Consider the following 23,617-nt stretch of genomic DNA (forward strand, 5'->3'; position numbering starts at 1 on the left):
GTCCCAAAAAATCAACATGGTACGTGTGTAATGGTATACTTTCTTTAATCAATGAGTGTAGTTCGCCTTCTTGCTTACCCTGCTTCCGATTCACAACGATACATGGAATACAATTCATAATGTGTTTTTGTATTTTTTCTTCCAATTGATGTATAAAATAGTCATTTCGAAGTAGTTCACTTGTTTTTTTTACGGCAAAATGTCCCTTTTCATGTGCATGTCTAATTATTTCACGCTGCATACTCTTAGGTACAACAATAAGTTCTTGGTCATTTCTCAGCTTATACAACAACTCTCCTTTCTTAAAATAATCGTTGTATGAAGATTTTTCTTGTAGAATATCCGATATCGTTTTCAGGTTTTCGTCTTGCATCTGTGCTCTCCGTATTTTAGAAAGAATATTATCTTCATCTATGCACATAACGGCGTAGCGGCTTAAAGCATCAACATGCTTCATTCGCGAACCAACACGATGCTGAACTTCGTAATCGTACTCCTCTAAGAACAATATCCAACGGGCTACTCTCGTGCACAAGTCTTTCTTTCCCAATGTCATCGCAAATGCGTTACAATCAGTAACGAGCTTAAAATGCATACCCAGAAATGTATACTCTAAACTTTTTGAAAGCTTCAATAACAGCCAATATTTCTAGTTCGTAACTTGTATATTTTCTTTGTGCGTCAGTGGTTTTTTTACTCATATAATACACAGGATGCCATTGTTCGTCGTCTGGTGATTTTTGCAATAAAACGGCTCCATATCCTTCTATCGAAGCATCTGTATGCACTTCCGTTTCAGATTTTTGATTAAAAATGTTTAGTACCGGTTTTTCGCTTAAGATGGTCTTCAACGTATTAAATGCAGTAATCTGTTCATCTTTTATTTCAAATTTCACATTGTGTTTCCTTAAATCTGTTAAAGGCTTGGCAATTAGCGAGAATTTAGGTATGAATTTTCTAAAATAACTCGCCAACCCAAGAAAACTTTCCAATTGTTTTAATGTTTGCGGCAATTTGTATTTGCGTAGAGCTTCAACCTTAACTTCTGACGGTGATATTTTTTGATCTTGTATTGTGTGCCCTAGAAATTCCACTTTTCTCATTAGAAACTTGCATTTTTTAAAATTCAATTCAAGTCCAAAGTCTGCACACCGCTGTAATACAACTTTTAGGTTTTGTACGGCTTGTCCTTCATTTACTAAGTCAATTTTCATTATTTTAGCTTTTTCGTCTATGGGATCGTCTTCGTCGAGGATTTTACGAACGTTTATACCATCACGATTAAATAAAATTTCAGCGTATAAGCATAGTTCTTCGCCAATGATCACTTGTAAGTCCATGCACCGAATTGGAACGACATAAAAATCTAATATGAACTCATTATCGTCAATTTTAATTAAGTTTTTAAAATGTCCAATTGGTTTAATCCTATTTGAATTGCGATCACTACCGAAACCAATTAAACATACGTTACATTTTTCTAAGATAGGCTTATTCAACTTGTTGTATAAGTCTTCGCGAATTATATTAAATTTACTGCCTGTATCGAATAGGGCTGCGCACTGTAAATTGCCAATAAAAATGGATTTGGTAGTTAAATTGTTTTTTTGCTGTAAACTGCGCGTATTTATTTTGTTTTCGGCTTGTTCACAGTTTTTAGAAATATGTCCGTACTGGTTGCACTTAAAGCATTTAGTACCTCGATTTTTATTTTTGCAATTCATGGACAAATGTCCCTTTTCACCACAATTGTAGCATTTCACTTCTGTTTTATTTGTTGAGAAACTTTTCTTTTCGCTTTGTTTAAAATCGTTAACTTGCTTACTTTTTTCACACATTGTTTCATATGATCTTAATTTGTCTTTAAATTCATTAAGGTTCTTTGCACCATATAGTATCATTTTATTTACATAACCGTCTCTAATTCCATCTATTATATACTGAATCAGCGCTTCGTCTTCGATATTGCCGCGAGATGCGATATCTTTCATTTGATAAAAATATTCAAACACATTTTCATCTTTTTTTATTTTGCGAGCACTAAGTTGCTTATGCAATTGTGCGCTATTTGTTGTTGTTCGAAACTCATTTAACAGGGCGTGTTTTAAAGCACACCACGAATTTAAACCTCTTTCACTCAAAATAAAAAGTTTAGCAATGCCTCTAAGAGATTTTTTTGCAAACACTAGTTTTTGAAACCCATCCCAACACATCAGTGCAGCTTGTTCCTCGAATTCTTCAATCCACCTTTCTACCGAAATGATATTTGTGCCATCAAATGGTCTAATTGAGTCCTCTATATCGCGAAAGTTCATTGCAAATTTTGGTGCTTCTCTTTGTAAAAATTTTGTACGTGTGTACGCTGCTGCTTTATTATTATCATCCACTTCAAACATTTTATTGCCATTATCGTCACGAGATTTTTTAAACTCGCGTTCATTGCCTCTGAAAGTGCGTTTACTGTCAACGTCATCATCGACTTCTTCATCTCCTTCTTCGTCATCATCATCATCGACTTTCTCATCTCCTTCTTCGTCATTACATTCATCGTCGTTTGCGTTTTCGGCCAACAAAAAATTTTTACGTAGATTTCGAAATATGTGCAGTTGTACATCTTTAACACAATAACTTATATTTAGTACAATACAAATTGAAACCAAATCACGTTCAGTCAAATTATTTTTAATATATTCGCATTTGCTTGCATACGCCTTGTCATTTTCGTCGTAATCGAATCCAGAAAATTCTCTCAATCTCTTTCGATTATTTCTATCACCTTCTTCTTGGTATATAAATTTATGCAACGCTATTATTATGTTTTTGCTGCTACTGCGCAGGCTGCTGCTTACGAAGTCATTTAAGCAAGTCATTGTGTAGACTGAATTTCACAATTGCCGGAAATTCAAATCCCTGTTGAGCCCCCAATTTGTAGGATTCCTTTTTATTAGAATCAAAACTAATTAATTAAATTACAAAAAAAATATATATAAATGAAAAAAACTGTTTGTTCTTCCGCACACACGTCATTACTTCACACGTCTTCTTTCTGCACTGCCACACTACGTTTGTTTCTTCTTTTTTACTTCCTTATGCTCGTGTGCTGGCGTTGCCAGATCTGCGTCCCACATATATATAGTATATATTTTTTTTTTGTTTGTATTAAATTACTCAAAAATAATATTGATTTGTTCACTGTTCGGAAGACCTCATTCGTTTATTTTTCTATAACATTTATGGCAATAATAAGGAAAAGCTGTATTTACAATTTATTAAAAATTCAAAGACTGGATATATAAAACAGTTGTACTTATCACCTCATATTCATTGTTTTCTATAATATATATATATGTCAACGTCTTCAATTGTTAATTTTAGTAACACTAAAATTTATAGAAAAGTCATTTCACAGCACTAACTATTTTTAATCACTTTTTAATGACATTATGAGATTGTTAGTATGCTAACTACAAGTGCTGTTTTGTACCTGGTCACAAGTATTTAGATGCTGAATCTAAGTACAGTAAGATGTTCCATGTATCTTACTCGTATATATTGCTTTAATCTATTATTTAATCTCTAAAGAGAGAGATGAGAGCAGATACGCTTAATACCAAGCTGGGTAGGTTTATCAAATCCAGAAAGCATGGGCGTAATTAGAGAGATAGGGCTATAATGAAGGGTGCGCAGATGTAAGACAAGTGGTACATTCTGTGATTATGATCCCGAAAGCCGCGGTTATACGAGGGAATGACGTGGGGATTACGGTCCCACTCATTAAGGTAATGAGACAGGTATTGGGGAGTTTGACGCACCTCCATGAGATCATCGAGGAGGGTGTTCAGAATTATGAAGCCAGGGGAGAGGTTTTGGAGCCGGGTGAGGTGCCTACGGGCATGTAACAAAAGGTGCTCGTCAACACAAATTGTCTTGGTACTGTCATAAAGTACAGAGACGGGAAAGTTATTACCGTTAGGCTTACGCTTGTAGTTGGTGTAATCTCGAAGAAGCTTCCACTCAAATGGCGTTTCATTTGGGCGGAAAAGATTGCAGACCAACTTAACTTTGCAGTTCAGTTATTTCTACTTTCGAAGTGCTTTTTTAAGTTGGATATTTCTGAACCGGGCATTTCGGATGGCATAATCGAAATGGGGGATCAAGTTATGTTATGATGACAGCACAATGCCAATATACTTCAGTTTGGAAGCAAGCTGAATGGGTTTAATGCCCCATTGTATTACGTAGTGGCATCACTTGAAAGTATTCAACTACCATACCCCCTATGACCATTTCCTCTCGGACATGACGTCGACTCACTTTATTTTGTTCTATGCGAAGTCATCAGCGAGTGTTGTTAATTCAGTTAAGCTCATAAAGTCTCAAAGTTTGCTGTGTTTCAAGTAGTCCGTCTTCATGTTTCCATACATTTGCTTCAATTGCGAATCATGGTCCATTTTTAATGTTTTCGTTTCGCTTTTTGAAGCCGTATTCGTACCTTATTTTTAATATTTTGAAATTTCTAGATGACAGAAAAAATTTCAAGAAATCTTTCTTTATTTTTCCAATGCTTATAGTTGTGGTGGTGCCACATTAATGCATTAGTTTTGAAGAGTATAGGCATTGTCAAGGAAATGGGATTTTCATCGAAACTATACATGTTCGCCAGTTTTTCTATGCGTTCGCTTAAGAACCCAATGGGTTCTCTTTAATATCTTTGTATCTCTTCAACTATTTGAACGCAAGAATGCACTGGAGGATTAATTGAATTAACATCTGTTCCTTATATTCCACTTAATCCCACCGATTTGTTTCCTGTTGTAATATGTGTTGATATTTTGTTGTTGTTTTTAAGTTTCCATACCAGACTTGACCACTGTGATTTGACCAATCAAGTCCCTGGTATTTATTTTCGAACACTAGCCCCTGCTCGGGCGCTAATTGTAACTACACGGATACGAACCTGTATGTGATAACATTTTCTTTAAAATATTTAGTACATATCTGTACCTAAGCACAAGAAAAAAGTACCTATTATAACACTGGTACCATGGTTTGCGAGGTTATAAATAGAGAACAGAGAGATGAAAGAGAAAAGTCTACTGTCTTTATATTATTAAAAATGCTTCAAAAAGCATTTCTGTAAAAATGTTGGAATTACTGAGATTACTTTTTTATTTCTTATAAAAAAGTAGTACATACTAAAATATCAAACCACTGATTATTTTTTCCAATACATTTAAAATAAAATGATTTGTTCAGTTTGATCCATTTTTTTGACGGGGACGTACCTGGAAAATAATATAAAAAAATAATTTTTTTTATGCATTTATCTACTAAATCATTTCAATGAAAAGACAGCACCATTAATTATATCCAGACTGAGGGTTAAATCTTAACCAGTAGACTTGCAAGTTTACTTTTTCCTGTTTCAGAATTTGTGTTATATCAGATGTAAACTTTTCTCGAAGAAAAAAATTAGTAAGTAAATTTACTAGTATCTGATTTTTTTTTGGTAGTTAATATTTGTAATAATAAATAAATTTTTAATACTGTTCATTTTAAAATAAATTTAATTTATTAATTTATTCCTTCATTAAATAATGTTAAAGGTTTTCGTTTATTCTTTTACAATTTTTTTATATATCATATTTTTTCAATTATTTATTAATAATCTGCTTCTAGCAGATAAAAGCACTACTATTATCATTTATATTTATAGATTTATAAATCTATAGTTGGTCGCTAATAAATACAATATGTTTATTTATAAAACGGTTAATATATTTAACAATTTAAAGGTCTTTTTCAGTGCACCGACTTATATTTCAATAAATTACAATTAATTTTCTGATTAAATATTAAATTTCCCTGATCACAAAAATTGTTGTTATTATGATAGAATGGCGTATTTGGTCAATTGTATTATACTTTATTAAATAAAAATAATTAATAATTTTGGCCTATTCACTTATTCAAACTTTAAACTATTTTTCTGATTTCAATTTAAAAATGAATTGCTTACAATTTTTCTTTTGAAAAACAGAAAAATTTTTCAAAGTCAAAGTGAACCAAACAAATTTATCGCATGTCATAAAAAAGTTTAAAGTCCACTACCGAAGCGTCAGACACCACCTATAGCACTTTTCGCACAAAAATACTTAGAATGGAGAATTGTCAGAAATTTGACAGCACAAAAGAAAACCAATAATGAAGGCGTCAAAACAAATCCAAAAGCGGTAATGTCAGGCATGCAAGCAGGCTGGTCCACAAAAATGCCTTTCCTTAGGTGCTTTCAGTGCGTCGAAAAAAGCGACTTCATACCAAAACATGTGTAGCTCAATTATTGGAATGCACATGAAGCAGGACACGAGTCCTGCCGTTTACTTAATTGTGTGTGGAATTATTTTGAACTCTAGAGGGTGGCAAATAATTTACAGTCTTTAGCGCGCCTTGAGAGTAGAAGCAATACGTAGGAGAGCAAGCCATTAACAGTCCGTGTAATCTAAAAACGTGCTCAAATGTGTTTGAGTGACAGTGAGTCTGAGTGAGTAGCAATTCAAATTGCTTTCAGTACTAAAGCACTCAGGTGCAAACTGAGTGCTTCACAAAATTTGTTATTGATTCAGAGTTTGTTGAATGCGCAGGCGTTTGTTTGAATGTCCTTTTGTTTCTTAATACACATATTGCATCTGAATTGGGGTAAAATGTCGGTGTATACGTTAATAGCAGCAGTATTTGCTCCGGTGTTTGGTCGGATTTCAGTGTGTGAGCACCGTTACTTACTTACATAGCGAAATAAGTACACTTTAAAAGGAATTATGGCAAACATAAGGGAATTTACAAGGGTTACCAAGAATTTCAAATAAAATTATAGCACATTTATTTTTATCACATTTTTTTAATTACATTTAATGTTAAAATAATGTTTATTCTAATAAAGAAACTTTACTTATTGTTTAAATTTAAATAACAAATTAGTTCTTATGTGAATTTATTATTAAATAAATACGAGATGTACTTAAGATTTGTAATAACAAAAAGAACATTTTTATAAAGAATTATTTGACATGATATAGGTTCTCTCTCTCGCAATGGTTAAATAAAAATACTCTATATCAAATCTACAAGCAACAATGGCTATTCTTTGAATGATATGATATATAGTCATTCAAAAGTCATTTAAATATATTTTATTTATAAATTATTCCAATTGCAATAATAAAATCTTTTCGATTTGTAAACCGTTAGCTTTTAATGACAATATAACTATAAATAAAAATTTAATTACAAGTGAGTAGTAAACTAAGTCTTCTTACCAATCTATTTACTCCTTTTTATATATAGTATTATCTATTTTGTAGAAATTAAATGTTGATAAACACAACTACAATTAGGAATTTGTTCAGATTTCAATATATTGCTTAGACTTTGCTGCCATATCATTCAAACGTTCTCCATGGGATATCTTATAATGCCGATTCTCATTGAGGCAATTATCGAGACTTATCAGCAAATAGCTTTCAATGATTCGGTTTGAACGCAACTGATGTTCATTTTCCAACAGTTTGAGTTAAGAGTGTGAGAGTAATAATGTGAGAATCATGTAAATATCATGCTTAATGTTATCTAGCATTTCCATTGAAAAGGTTGACATTTTTTAGCATAACATCACTCTGAACGTGTTGTCATTTAATTGTGAATTGTTTTATTGACAGAGACTTGAGTACATTGATGAACTTAAATCTTTGTATGGCGATAAAGCACCATCCAACGGCATTGTGAAAAACTGGTTTAATGAATTCAATCGTGGCCGACGCTCGCTCACAACGAAATCCGTGAAGGTCGTCCAAAAGCGGCCATTGTGCCAGAGAACATTGATGCCGTGAACTGATAATGCAAGATCGTCATGTGACATACCGTGAGATAGAGGCATCCTTGGGCATTTCTCCCACCAGCATACAGTCGCCACGTGACCAGTTTTGAAGATGAAACTGAACTGTTCCGAGTGGTGCACCACAATTTGTTTGCCTGAAGCATTCGGAGAAATTCGAAAAACGAACAAGAGAAGACGAATCATTGTTCACCATGACAGCGAGAGCTCTCACACATCGGGTCATCCGCCATACAGCCCTGACTTGGCACCCAATGACTTCTTTTTATTCCCGGACATCAAGAAAAAAATGCGTAGTTAACGATTTTCGTCGCCAGAAGATGCTGTTGAAGCGTTCAAAAACAGTGTTTTGGAGGTGTCTCAATCGGAGTGGAAAAAGTGCTTCGACAATTGGTTTGAGCGCATGCAAAAGTGTATAAATCAGGCTGGAGAACACTTTGAAAACCAATAAAACAATTTTTGATGATAAATATTCGCATTTTCATTATTAGGCTAGAAATATATATAGCAGCCCTCGTATGAGCGATTTTTCAACGTTTAATGATATAATGGCACAACCTTGCACAAAAATATTAAAGGGTTATTCACGAGTTCAAGTAACGTGCTCGGTAACCGAGTAACGTATTAAAAGTGCAACGTAATAACAACAAAATACATATCTAGTGATGTGTTGCAATGTTACTACGTTAGTCAAGCATTTGGTTTGACTAACATTTGCGTTGCACTTTTACTCTTTTTTCAATGTTGCCATATTTCCTATACATAAGAAAAAATTTTACTCCGAAAATGTATTTATACTAAGCATTTCGTATGGGCAGCATTTAAAATTTGTTTTGTTTTTGTTTTTGATTGATATGGTATTAAATATTGTGTTAAGTGAAGAGCAGGACATTTGGCAAAAGTAAGTTAATAAATTAAATATAATTTTTAAATTAAAATGATTTAATTTAGTGAGTAATGTACAAACAAAAGCACGGAAAAGAAAAAATCCAGTACGAAAATGGACAAATGAGGAAAATTTAAAAATATTAGAATATCTTCATGCAAACGAACATTTTGAGGTTGGATGACAATTTGTTATTATTTTCACAAAACTTAATTCGTTTTAATAATAGAAACGAACAGCCCAAATATATTATAAAAAACTATTGGAAATGACAAAAATTGATGCAACGTGGGACTTAGTAAGATTTAAGATGAGATATTTTAAACAAAGTTTTGTTAAGGCAAACAATTGGCGCAAGTCTACTGGCGCCGGCTTGCTAGATGATGAAGAAGTCACATCTGTAAAAGGTTATTAAAATCAATTTTATGTTAGTATAAATGTTATATATATGTTTCCTTTTTGTTTGTAGATAAGGTAAAATTGATGTGTCCATATTATGACCAATTGTCGGAAATATTTGGGGAGAAAGCTTGGAGTAACAATTGGAGAAATTGTTTTACAATCTTCTGTTACGGTATTCGATGAGGAGATGTCAGTGCAAGAACTGAATAGTTCCAGCGAACAAGCAGGCGTGGAAATAGCAAACAGCGAAGAAGCAACACCATTTAGCACGATATTTGATGCAGATATACTGACAGAAAATACTGTGCAACAGACCACTACTAACAGAAGCGAGGTTAACACCCAAAAAAAAAACTACACCAGGGAGGATTCGTTTCGAAAACAATTTAAGACGTAATAAACAAACATCCGCCATTCAGGAACTAAGCGATATTGAACGCAAACGAGAGGAGTTCCAAAATCGGAAGCTTCAACTTGAAGTAGAAAAATTCGAGTTTCACAAAGAATTGAAACTAAAAAAATTGCGCACAAAGCAGAATAAGATGAACATGAGATTCAGGCTAAAAGAGAAGAAATTAAAACAAAAAGAGAGATTGGCGATATATGAACTGGATTTAAAATTTAGCAAAACAAACGATAGCTAATTTTTCAATTTTATTTTGTCCTAACTAATTAATGATTGAATTTAGTTTTAAGTTTTAACAAATATTAAAATTTAATTTTATTATTTATAATCTATTAATGATAAGTTCGATACACTTAGTGTATTAGGTTTAGTATATATAGTATATAAGTCTAGTACTTTTGAACTTTTTAATAACATTACCTCCTTATATTTAAGTTTAACTGTATATTTATTTTTTAACATTTTTTCATATTACTCTTACTTTTACTTGTATTTTTTCATTTTATAAATTATATTTATGTTTTCACTATTTTAAGTTTCTTATAAATGCAAATTAATTAAACATAAGATTGTAAATTGACTTTCTTTTACTTTCATAAGCACTAGATTCGTTGTTATAGAGTAACATTTCAGGAAGATCTTCCTCTGCAGAAATATGTATTTCTTCACGGCTTTGACTTTCAAATTCAGTAAGCAATATGTTGTGAAGAACACAGCACACAAGTATCCATTCACAACAAAATTTATGACTTTTGTTATTTTTAATTCGAACTCTTACTGCTTTCAAGCCACAAAATTTTTTCTTCAATAACCCAAAACAATGTTCCACCCGAACTCGATATTGACTATGGCGTTTATTGGACTGAATTCGTTATTCACTGGTAAGTTGCTGTGAGTTGCTTCTATATGGTGTTATAATGATATCAGACGACGGATATGCGGAGTCACCAACAATCCATGATTGATTAGAAAAAAATCGATCTTTTTCTGTTAAAAGTATTGAGTTCGAAAAAACTTTAGCATCGTGAGTCGAGCCGGGATAACCAACAACAACATCTCTCATTCTTAATTTGTAATCACAAACAGCTTGAAATTTAATGGAATAAATGTGATTTCTTGAAAAATATTTTTCATGATTAATTTGTGGTGCTTCTGCAATTTTTATTTCAGTGCCATCAATATAGCCAATGCAAAACGGTAATTCATTGTACGTTTTACTTATTATTTGTTCCTGCTCTGATGAGCTTGGCTATACGATGTACTTCGGCAATAGTGTTATAAAAACACTAAAAATTCTTTGTTCAACTTTTATTTCAGCTTCAGAAATCAAGGCAACTAAATGAGCAATTTGGTTTCTGTTTACACGCATCATTTGCAAAAACCGACCGCCATCTAACTTGGTTAAAATGTTATTGCGCCAGTCACTGCTTTTCGGTACGATGTGATTAAAACCACGGCGATTGGAATTAACTACCAACACATTCCTTCTTAAATCGCTCAATATATCATCAACTTCTTCGTCGTCACTAGATTCATCTGAAAAACATTAATTGTAATCATCCACGCACATTATATTTTCCATTAACAATGCTTACCATTAAGCCATTTTATCCTGTTTAAACTATTTGTAACTAAAAAGCTAACAATTTTGCTTTTTTCAGTTAATTTTGGCATAATAAATTGATATTTATTTTAAATTCTCAAAACAAAACAAAAGTTTTCACAATCACTTACAAATTCATCAAAAATCAGCTGATTTTAACAACTGTCGTTAACAAATCGACACAATCACATGTACTCACGAGTTAGCGTAACTAGTTGCACTTTTACTCGGTTACTGAGCTCGTTACTCGAACTCGTGAACAACCCTTATTATATGTCTTGCATAATAGTACTGTTTTAGATGTGGCACTGAAACAGTAGTACCAAGTAAAGATTATAAAATGGATAATATATCAATTCTTCATACATAGTTTTTATTTTATATAAGATCTTTCCTACATAAAAATCACAGAAGTAGTAAAACTTTCTTGTATTTCGTATTGATACGATATATTTATATTAAATATTGCAATAATAATATATATATTAAATTATTTCATATTTTTAATCCAATTTATCAAATGATCTTCTTTTGGCTGATTTAATTCTGTTTTATTGTCTTGTTACAATACTCACTAAAAATTAAAGGAGCTGATAACTATAAGCTAATAAAGAGTACCTTAAATATGTTGCATAAAGCCAAATAAGATGTTACAAAAATATCCATATCTTAATGTTTTCATGAAGAGAGTGTGTTCAATACTTGATTCTTTTAATGTGGTAACATTTAGTTAATGGGTAAATGAATGCTTAAAACATCTAAAATACGTCTTACCACAAAATTTTTAAATGTAATATTGCTGATTTATATCTAAGTAGATTTTTTAACACAAATTTGGAATTTCAAATCAAATTGTCACAGTCAATGCTTCAAAAATACAAAAGTGTTCTATCAGTCACCTATATATCCCTATAGGTACTCTGGTCGATGCGATTTGTACCACAATTTTTAAAAAAGAAAAAATATAGGCATCTCTTTCAATGACATTCGATATCCAATCATATTTTATGAATTTTGTTTTTCAAAAGTGCATGAGTATATTCTAGAAGGCTTTTGGTTTCAATAAGACGATATCATGTTGTGTACAATTTGATCAGCTCTAAAAGAAAAAATTTAATGACAAAGAGTTTTTTTTTGTTATCAGACCATCAAGATGATGTCAGCCGATGCCATTTACACTTGTTGGGATACTTGAAGTCGCTTATCATTATGTATAACTTGGAATTGACTGTTACAGTGAAAACTATTCCCCTTGATACCATATTAAATGATCAGAAAAGTGATATGTACGATTATTTGTTTGTTAAAAATCCTTAACTTTGTTTAACTGTGCATATGCAAGTTAGTGTAAATCAGTAAATCAAATACTTTAAACCGATCCTGTTTAGAAATGCTGTTTAAACATTTTCATGAAAAAACTAAATATGTATATTAGGTAATTACTATTGAGTTATATTCGGTTAATTAGTTGCCACAATAATAATCATTGTAGTCTTAAAATAACTAAATATTTAAGTATTCAATAAAAAACTTACATACTTGTCAAGTACTTGTAATATCTACAACTTTCTTAGTGCGAAAATCCGAAATGAAAAACTACTGCCTTTCTTTTAGCTTTTTTCCGTTACTTTTTTTCAATATATAATAGAACAGAATATAAATGTTAGCTATTAGAAGAGAATGTTATATGTTATTAAATTGAAAATGAAAAAAAAAACATTTAGCACTGCAACAAAAAGTTTGTTTCACTGTTATCAACAGGCGTTCTTAATGTCATAATGTCTAAAAACTTATTTTTGTAATTTAAAATAATTATAAATAAAAAATATTTTTGATACCTGGTAACTATGTATTCTATTCTTTTTGTTATTGTTTGAGTTTTTAAAATACCGCAGAGCAATGCAATAATGGTTAAGCGGCGAGTAGATTCTGCGTTCTTTCAATTCAGGGTGTTTAAGTCTCTCATGCTTTGGGTTAAAAATTTCTGCTGGCATAATTTGCTCATATATGAGCTACATTTTGCTTGAGTTTAGCTATACATTTTATAACTAACATTATATCGATTTGGTTTCAGTTTTCCTTCTGCTGAAAATATTTTCTTTTTATTGCTTCTTGGTTCAGTTCCACGTGAACATGTTTTATAAATTCTATGTTATGTGACAAATTACTTTCCTAGTCACAATTAAAAACATTTTATTTATTGTATTATCCATTTATTAGTAAACAATAACAACAAATATTATTTTTATATTATTTTAATTAGCTGTATTTTTGGCTGATCATACAACTGTTTCGAGAATTGTCAAATACCCATCATCAGTGCTCTTGGAATTATTTTTTGTATTTAATAATTCCCAAATAATTTTGTTGAGACTACAAGTACGTAGGGTTGAACGTGTCAGGGTCATTAGCTAAGTGACCCAAGCCGTCCTTGACTTTTATGTTCGCACATTTTTTGGAGTTTTGTTAATTTTCTGTAAAAATTTTTATTAACAAATTAACTTGCTGTCTTATATAAGAACGAAATCATAAATCAGGTGTAGAATAATTGAATTATTTAATCACATTTTTATTTTTAATTTAAATTGGTTAATTTCAATGCTTTTTTTTTTTGGAGGTATTATTTATTGCCTTTATTTTTTTTATTTCATTATGTGTAATATTACAAAAAGTATTTTTGTTGTTGTGATTCCTTATTTTTTGAAACCTTTCTACTAAATACCAGAGTCTCTATTAAAGTAAAAATTATCGTTACTGTCATATTGACGTTAAAATCAAATTTTATTTTATTTTCAAAAGCATAGCTTAATAATTCATTTAATAACAAAATAAGTTATCATAATTATAAAAAAAACTGATTCAAACTTCTAATTTCTAATTTTTTAATTGTAGTATTATTTAAATAGAAAAGTATCATACACACAATAAAACATGAGTGATTATAATCACACATTTTCCTTTTAATCAAAAATAATTTTTACTATTATTATTTATAAACGCTGAGTTCATAAATACGCTAATACAATAAATTATTAGTAGTTATTACCCACAATTATGTGATAAATAAGTCAACTAAATGACATAAAAAAGTAGTTAAAGTAAAAAAAGAGTATTATCGATTCATTGAGTATATTTAGAAAGTAACAATTTAACATCAGTTAGGTGTGAGATAAGCTAGGAAGATGCATTTGTTATACCATCCATACATATTTTTCCTTAAGCAATTGCTGTAGAGAATTGCTAACAGTTTATAAGATATATACTGAAGTATATAGGAATTGTAGTAAAGTATTAAGAAGTTATTAGCTACATTGCAATAAATGTATATACATATACTTTTATATACAAGTATAATGTTTGGTTAAATATGTAATATATGCGTATACGATATATAGGTATATTAAATATATTTTTGTGAACATATCAATAAAGAATATAAAAATCTTTATTGCATTGTAGCTAATAATTATTTATAACTTTATTACAATTCCTTCATAAAATATGACTTAAATTTGGACTTCCGCATACGGGAAACTGCACCCATAACCGAATAACTACCGCTGCAGCAACTGCACTGCAACAGGCAACAGTAAATTGATTTTAGGATGTGTAGTACTTCAAAGAATGTACATGCCCATAATTAAATGATATTTATGATATAATATTATAATACTTCGAACTTACTTATTAAAAGCATCTGTGCTCCTCACTTTTCACATTACACATCACACTTTCTCTCCAATTATTATATAAGGACAAATAAAGCAATAAAATTTTACAAAGGTCATAGATGACAGGTATTTTATAGATTCCAACCATTTACTTGATTGAAAATCAAATTTTTGAATAAATCACTTTTTACTATTACCATCTTTTCTATTCTAACATAGATTTCGTATAATGAAACAAAAGAATTTGTAGATTTGGATATAAAAATATTCAAAATTTATATAACTAAAGTTACAAAAAGATTGGATACAAACTTTTATAATATATATTATATTTCATCTTTTACTTTAGAATAAGAACTACTTAAGAATTTTTTAACGTGAAATATTATCTAGAATAATGAAAAATTAAATATAATTCTCATTGAGTTTGTTTGCTGTTTTATAATGAAGTATTGTCTAAATATTGTTAATTTTAAGTTTAATATTGAAATATAAATTGGAGTAGTAGATCCACTATTATTATAAGTATATATAAAATCAAAATACTTATATATATATTAAGATTAACATTTATTAGTTTTTATCGTCATTATGACACTGGAGACTAAAATAGGTTCACCAAAGTTTTCTCTGTTTATTATTAATACAAATTTACATAGAATTTGTACATATGCTACATCATAGCATATGTACATTACATATATTTTCTCTCCAATCTTTTTATAACTCTAGTATAAAAAGTATATCTTTATATATATAAAAATTTGTATATCTTTATATATATAAAAATTTGTATATCTTTATTTCCAAAACTAGAAATTTTTCTGTTTCATTACACGAAATCTATGTTAGAATAGAAAAGATGGTAATAGTAAAAAATGATTTATTCAAAAATTTGATTTTTAATCAAGTAAATGGTTGAAATATATTAAATACCCGTCATCTATGACCTTAAAAAATTTATTGCTTAATTTATAGTATCCTTATACAATATTAGGAGAGAAAGTATCAAATGTTAAGTCCTGTGTTTTAAGTATTCGTGTAATATTTAATAAATATTTTTTTACATTTGACGAGTTAGAGTTTCTTTTCCGGGCTGCTGGGTAGATTGTTTACTATCAGCGTACGTGTATTATTTTATTTAATTGAATGACAGTTAAGTTCATTCTGCAGTGATTTTTGTTCCGGTACCAAAACTTTTTTGGAAGTTATATATCCGCACATAATACCAAATGTAGCTGTGCACATATATCTTCTCATAGTAATGCTGACGCGACGGTGCTTGTAGCTGTCAAAAAGCAAAGCACATGTTACCCCAAATAATAAAGCCGAATATAAATAAATACACGCAGCGCTCAATACTGCAATGCTTTCTGCTTGAATTTGCCTTGTTTTCTATTTTTCTCAATGAACAGGGAATTTTTCCTCTTTGGAAAATATAGAAAAATTTCCCAAGAATTTTTGTAAATGGAGCACATAAAAACAATGAAGCAAGCATGCAACTATGCTAAAAACACAATACATACCATTGAACATGTGCTGTCAGAAGCAACAAAAAAACACAAAGCGCCAAATTACTACTGCAGGAAGGTAGTAGCTTTACAAAAACAAAATGAAAGCAAAGAGCAATCCTTTTGAGTGCATTTTGATTTGTGCGTGGAGTGTATGTGAGTGAATGAGTGAGTGAGTGCGATTGAGCGTGTAAGAGCGAATAAATATTATTTTTTTCTCACTAACACAGATATAAAATAACAAATTAAATATTTCCTCCGTCCACAGGGGTGGTATGTTGATAAATTTTAGCCGCCATGGATCCCAGTGCTCTACAAAATATGGATCGGGACGCATTAAAGAAGCAAATCGAAAATATGAAGTATCAGGCATCCATGGAGAGATGGCCACTATCTAAAAGCATTGCAGAGTAAGTTTAAATAATGAAATATAAATTTAATATTAGAAAAAAATTAATTTAAATTGACGAATATATAATATGAAAAAAAAAATTAATTTTCGTTGTAAATTTTCTGAGTAGAAAAATAAATTTTTATTGTTGACTAAAAAGTCACAACGTATAAATTTGTTTTAACAACGCGACTAAAAATAAAATGAAATCGTTTTATTGGGAAAATTTCTTGTGTTGTATATTCAGTACTTAATTTTACTTTTACATTTATATATAAAAATATTATATTTATATTAATATAAATAGCAACAATAAGATTTGTGTACAAATTTATGAGCATACGTCTATTCCTCTAAAATTTATTTGTGTTGGATTAAGACAATAAAAAAAATTCACAGACAAAATGTCTGCGTCTTGACAAACAATAAAAAGTGAAAAGTGAAACGAATGACAAATCTAAAAAACAGAAAACATAGAAATATAAAAGTAATAAGTAACACACCACCCAACAAAAATAATAACAAATATACAACAACAGTAACAGAAATGTCCCAAAGTAGACAAATATACTGCGGCCCAAAACAATGGAAGAACTCGGAGCTCAAATATAAAAGACATAATAACACTCGCAATAATAAAAAATAGCACAAAAAAAAAACAAAAAACAACAACATAGAGAAGCTAACGCGTATAACACCCCAAATATTCTGTATATTCCGAATGGGCATAAAAAATTAATATATGAATGAATGTAATAAAATTAAAGAATAAGGACAACAAAATCGGTGCGTGAGGAAGTGTAAAAATTTACGACTGTATTTGCGCTTCACCGTTCTATTTAAAGTACTAAAGGACTAAAGACTGTTTGGTTAAGAATAACAATTTAAACAAGACCGGAACTCTGTGGCATAACAAACATTTTGCATTTTTTCGTCCATTTGCTTTTCATCATTTCTGCAAGGACCAAAGAGCTAAGTTTTCATGTTGGTTTGATGTTTTTCCATAAATTCTTCCATAAATTGTATTTATTCAGTTTGTTCAACACTTAAAAATTTCCACTTAGTTCTCATTTAATATTAAATCTTAGACAAATAACTTTGCATAAGTACAAAAAGTTTCTTCATAAAGAATTTGCATTCAGCCACGAGCAATGTTTAAATGTGTTAAAATTAACATTTTCTTTCTAAAAGTAAAATAACAACGAAACAAAAAAAAAACAATAACTTATAGTTCAAAGTTATCCAAAGTTGCAAAAGATGGAAAATCAAAATCCAGAACTCCTCAACGATATTAGAAAATTTTAAAATGAATTCCAAAATATAAAAACATTTTGGTGATATTTTGAAGCATACTGTTTTCTATATATTTATAATATGCAAAGGCTTTTATGAAGCTTATTCATACATAAATTTTAAAACATTTGAACTAATTATCACAGAAAGGTGCCTAAGTCACCTAGTATTTCCCATTAATACTAATAAGACTAATTGTCTAATTGTCTACGAAATTTTTTAAAGTACTGTAATTATTACCAGAACTGTCATTACAAACTGCTCCTATCTGCTTCGAAACTAAGTAAATGCACCTTTTTACAATAATTAGTTTACATATAATTAATTTTCAATATCTGGTATTGAATATCTAGTATTACCTTCATTTGATTTCCCTTTCAAAATAGATTTATGAATTATAAGAAATATTACTGTACTTTAAATGAGTTTACTGGACATCCCAAATATAAATCTTTAAATCAAAAATTGTTCTTTTCTTTTGACTGGTAGATTTTTTAACTTTGATTCTCATGTTCTAAGTAATATATATTTCCTTAATGAATGTGTCTATCAGTCACGAGTTTTAATGTAATTAAACTTTAATATAAATAAAGGAGTTGAGTTGCTTAGAATTGGTAGCTCGAAGGAACTTTAAAGTTGCTCTTGAGATAACTAGTTAGAAACAGAAGCTACGACCTAGTTCTGTGCATTATTGTATGATTTTTGTTGCAATTTATAAATAACATTAAAACTAAATTATATAAATTATATTGCATTACATAAAATCTATTGATTTCAATCATTTAATAGTCTATAATGTTGAATTTCGTGATTTTGTTACAAATATTTTAAATTCCATAGTGACTTGTTTAAATTTTATATATATATGGAATAACAATGCATATATTACATAAATAATATGTTGTACACTTTATGTAATAGTACATATATAAAAAACGAATTGTTGCAATTGTTTAAAAGTGATACATGTATGGTATATGAAATTCATAGTTGGTGATTATTAAAATATACCTCAAAATATTTTAAACTTTATAAAAGATATGTAATAACAGGATAAGATAATAATAGTTAAATTAAATAAAAAGCGTTTACGAGATTAATAATTAAATAATAAAAATTGTGCAACATAAAAAAATAAAACAGATTAATGACTAATAAATTATTAAATTAAATTAGCATCAATATAAAAGTAAAAAAAACTGAAGAAAATATATATATATATATGAGAATAAAAGGATATCATAAAAATAAAATAATATTTATTTAATATAAAAAAAAGTTATCAGGAACCAATAAATTACATTATATAATTACATTATATTGTCTTAATGATCAACAATTTTATTTATTTATCACATTTTTCGAATGACACACAACTTTTTTAAAAAGTTAAAAAATAATACACCATAATTCGAGCAAGCTATAGTTATTTCAAAGATACCGTAGAATGATTTGTAAAACAATAACCAAAAATTATCAATTTTATGAATTGCTACTATATGTCAATACTATATAATTTAATAAAATCAATATATATATATATATATATATATATGCATATATATAAATATATTAGATAATTTTATAATATTAATATTTTGTATAACTTTATTAAATAAAAATAATAATAAATTAAAATAGTATAATATACATTCGATCACATTTGTTTATTATCAGAAAAAAATGTTAAGATCCAACGTCATCGAGAGCGAATAACAAAAATTGGTTTTTACTACAAATATTGATAAAAATTGAATAAAATTATTTGAAAATAAACAGGAGTGTATAGAATAATTAGAAACAAAAATCAAACAAAGGCTCATGACAATCTCTGAATAAACTTGTAAATAAGCTGTAAATAAAACATTTGGTTTTAAATCAAATTATCTGTATAATGAATCACCATCAAGCCGACTGTACTTTTTATTTAGCATTCCCACAACAAAATGTTTAAGATTAACTCTGTCAAAAGTCAAATACATCTCAAATACATATCTTCTTTTTGACTGTCACATCTGTATTTAAAATGAATTGTATCGAAAAATGGAAACTATGCTCACAATACTCTGATATTTATAACAAGGGTCAGTACATTACTCAAGAAGTTGACCAAAAACAGCAACTAAATCTGATAGAATTATTCAGACTCAATTCAGTAAAAGTATTCTAAAACCTTTTCTTCCTTTTAAAAATACATTAACCTTATTTTCAAGTTCCAAGTTCCAAGAATAAGAAAATAACTATAATAGCTTTATAATAAATATAAAATGAATAATAAAATAAAAATTTTAAATATTATATCACGTAAAACGTCCTCTATACAATATAATAACAAACTTTTTTGATTACGACGAAAAATAAAATTTAAATAATTCCAACATTTAATAGAATAATATGTGCTAAAGATAATCACTAATTGAAACACTTAATTAAATTAAGTGTAAACGTACAAAAGACTTTACGCTAAACCGAAATTCAAGGGACTAGGAACTATTGTTTTCAGTAAAACCAATATAATTAAAGCAATTATTCATTGTTTCTTATTACTGTCTGCAATTCTGTGAAATTTATTGGCGCACCAAGGAGCTATTTTTGATATTGCTATATTTACATCATAAGTAAAATTTGGACATTCAACATTTTTCTTATACGAGCTTTCTTTAAATCCTCAGCATATTCCTCCTACCAGATTCTCTTGGCATCCTTTGGGCATCATGTCCGCGTCAAAACAAAATCCGTATAAACCTCACTTTTTATAGTAAAATATTTACACCCTCATAATACTATTCCCCTTGTCAGAGAAATACTGACCAAGGGGTATATTCAGGTAGCAGTTTCAATGCTAAGCCCCATTATGAGAAGTTTGGTAGGCCTTCATATTTAAAGTCATTATATGTGATGAATATTTTCTGTGAATTGTTTTACGCTAACTTTTAAAATTATCACATATTTCATTTTTTCATGGTAAATTTTTAAGCTAATTCATGATTTGACTACTTTAATTGAATTATTTAACCGAATAAATACATTTCTATGTGCAAAGGCTTGCACTAGTTTTTTTAGTATATATCCTTCACTTCGCATGAAAAAAACAGGGTGATTTAAAATAGTGCGGAATGGTGTTTTACATAATCTTACTGCTAAGTCTATTAAAGTAATTTTCGTACATAATGTGTCAAGGCTACAGCTGCTTTGTTTTTAAGTATTCCTACAGATCCTTATATATATTTATTTGTGGTACCGCATGTTTCTAACATATCAAAAATCAGTTTTCAATCTTACTGTTTAGAGTTGTTGAATACTATATGTAGGTTGAGTGTATCATCATAGCATTTTTTCATCATTAATCTAAATGAAATAAAAAGTCCTAATATAATTCCCTAACATATAAATATGTAGTATCCAGACTAAGCCACTTTCTTTTCGGAAAGATATTCCCTCCCGGAACCATTATATTAGCATTATTTTAGGGAGGGTCTTCTTTATGTTAACATTCTAAACCTTTTAATTTACGATCTGTGTTCAGATCTCCTGAACATATTTTTACTCCTTATTTTAGTGTCTGCTCTACTTATTAGCCCAGTTTCTGTTTCTCATTTTTGGATATTATCTCTTCGCTTTCGTGAATTGAATAAGTTATGACTCTTTTAGCTTTTTTAGGTTCGATATTATCTTTTCAAGTATAATCGTTTCGGGATTTATTAGTGCGATCAGGACTTTTAACGTAGTTATCGTTCGTTTGCTAATATTGTTTTAAAAAGTTAGAATTGACATATAACTGAACATTGGACGTGTTAAAAAGATACACTACTAATGTAACCAATGGAAGGTTAACCTACAGAAGTAAAAATTGTTCATCAGTTAAAATAATGGTGCAGAAATTAGTACATTTAAATAATGATAATATAAAGAAAACCTTAAATAATAAAAAAGTGAATACAACGACGATTGCTGGATACGATTAAATTGAAAAGTTCACATATATATAGTCTTCATTGATAAACACTGATAGAAGTTAAGGAAAAATTAAATGTAGTGTTGTGTAATGGCGCATTCTTTAACTGTAAACACAAATATATAGGAAGACGAATTCATTAGTTAAACTACAAAGCCTCTATTAGTAAATGCATTGGTGTGCCCAATAGTTACATATACAGCTAAAACCGGAACTGTTAAAATATTGAGCAATTGAAAGTTCGAACTTTTCTTACTGTGAATTTTAACTAAGTTTTAAGAATTTTATAAACTGTTCTTGGGACCTAAATGTCCATGTATTGTATTTATTGTTTAATTATTTAACTTGCTTTGCTCTTAAGGGACAAATACCTAGCTGTAGAGAGCAAATTAAGCGATATAATGAAATCAATAATATGTCTTCATAATACCCTCTGATAAGCATAAAGTACTGAAAGGTAGAGAAGACGTTGAAGCTTTGCGCTTCATTAAGCTAGCTTAGAAGAATTTTTAAATTTTAAAATATAATTCAAAATGTATAACATCAAAATCAATTGTTTGACGGAGGTAGAAGTTTCAAATACTACTAAAAAGTGCTCAACGTTCGTGTGTTCAATTTTCTTTCTGAAATTTAAATTCAACCCTAGATAATAGAACAGATTTGACAATATCAATTCAGACAAAATGCTAATAAATTCTTTGTACTTATCCTATTTAGTTTTGACTACACACGGGTGATTTTATATAGTGATTTAAACTTAACTTAAATTTTTAATCTATTTAAATGTAAACCGTTTATTTAATACTAAAATTTCGTAAAATATTTATCATACACGAATTCAAATATAATAAATAATCATTATTTATTATTAATTCCTTGGATAGTACCGCCACGCCGTTCTTGATAAAAGCATAAAACGAAATATGTGTTTATGGAACTATAAGAAATCCAGTCATTCTTAATGATTTTAATTTTGGACGCTTAATTTATTCGATAAAGCTATAAAAATTCGCTTTTCACATATTATCGAAAAGCTAGATTATTCTTACAAGTCAAAAGTTCTTAATTCAGCTTTGCTGCTTCTCACTTTAATTATGGAAATTTTCGTTGTACTCTGTAGTATTCGCTATTTAACTGCTTTCGGTATTATAATAATTTTCCTTGCATTTTTCATAACATTTTATTTCTCTATTTTTTATGGAAATAAAGAATAAGCCACGATCTACTGTCAGTCCCACCCAACTCATGATGAGCTCATTCCTTCCACAAACTTCAATACCTTTCAAGTTTGGTGAGTTGAACGCTATGTTATACATTGGCACTTTGACAGCGCTTATTCGTACTTTATTAAAATTCAGTGCAATTATGTAGATGCATATATAAATGTATCTTCTGCAGAGGAAAAGTATGCACGAGAGTCGAGTCTGCCACAATTCCGATGTTGAACCGCAGGCATCAGTATTGTATTTCATATTACCACTTCTCTAACTGCAATTGAGTTTTGCTTTATAAATTTTTTCTCTTATATTTTAAAATAGAAAAAAAATTAATACTGAAATGTAAAATTCATTAAAATTTTTTTTATCAGAAGATTTTTACAAGTTTTTCTTT

General features: G+C 29.4%; 1 protein-coding gene across 1 annotated transcript in view; it reads left to right on the plus strand.

Annotated features, from left to right (window-relative positions):
- Positions 1-23,617, plus strand: part of LOC119687641 (guanine nucleotide-binding protein subunit gamma-e) — a 558,820-nt gene that overhangs the window by 44,886 nt on the left and 490,317 nt on the right. The window contains exon 2 of the mRNA XM_038102042.1: positions 16,636-16,777. Coding sequence (XP_037957970.1) covers positions 16,665-16,777 — 113 coding nt within the window. The 5' untranslated portion in view covers positions 16,636-16,664. The remainder of the gene's footprint in view (positions 1-16,635; positions 16,778-23,617) is intronic.

This window comes from Teleopsis dalmanni, chromosome X (genome assembly GCF_002237135.1).
Source record: "Teleopsis dalmanni isolate 2A chromosome X, ASM223713v2, whole genome shotgun sequence".
Lineage (NCBI taxonomy): Eukaryota > Metazoa > Arthropoda > Insecta > Diptera > Diopsidae > Teleopsis > Teleopsis dalmanni.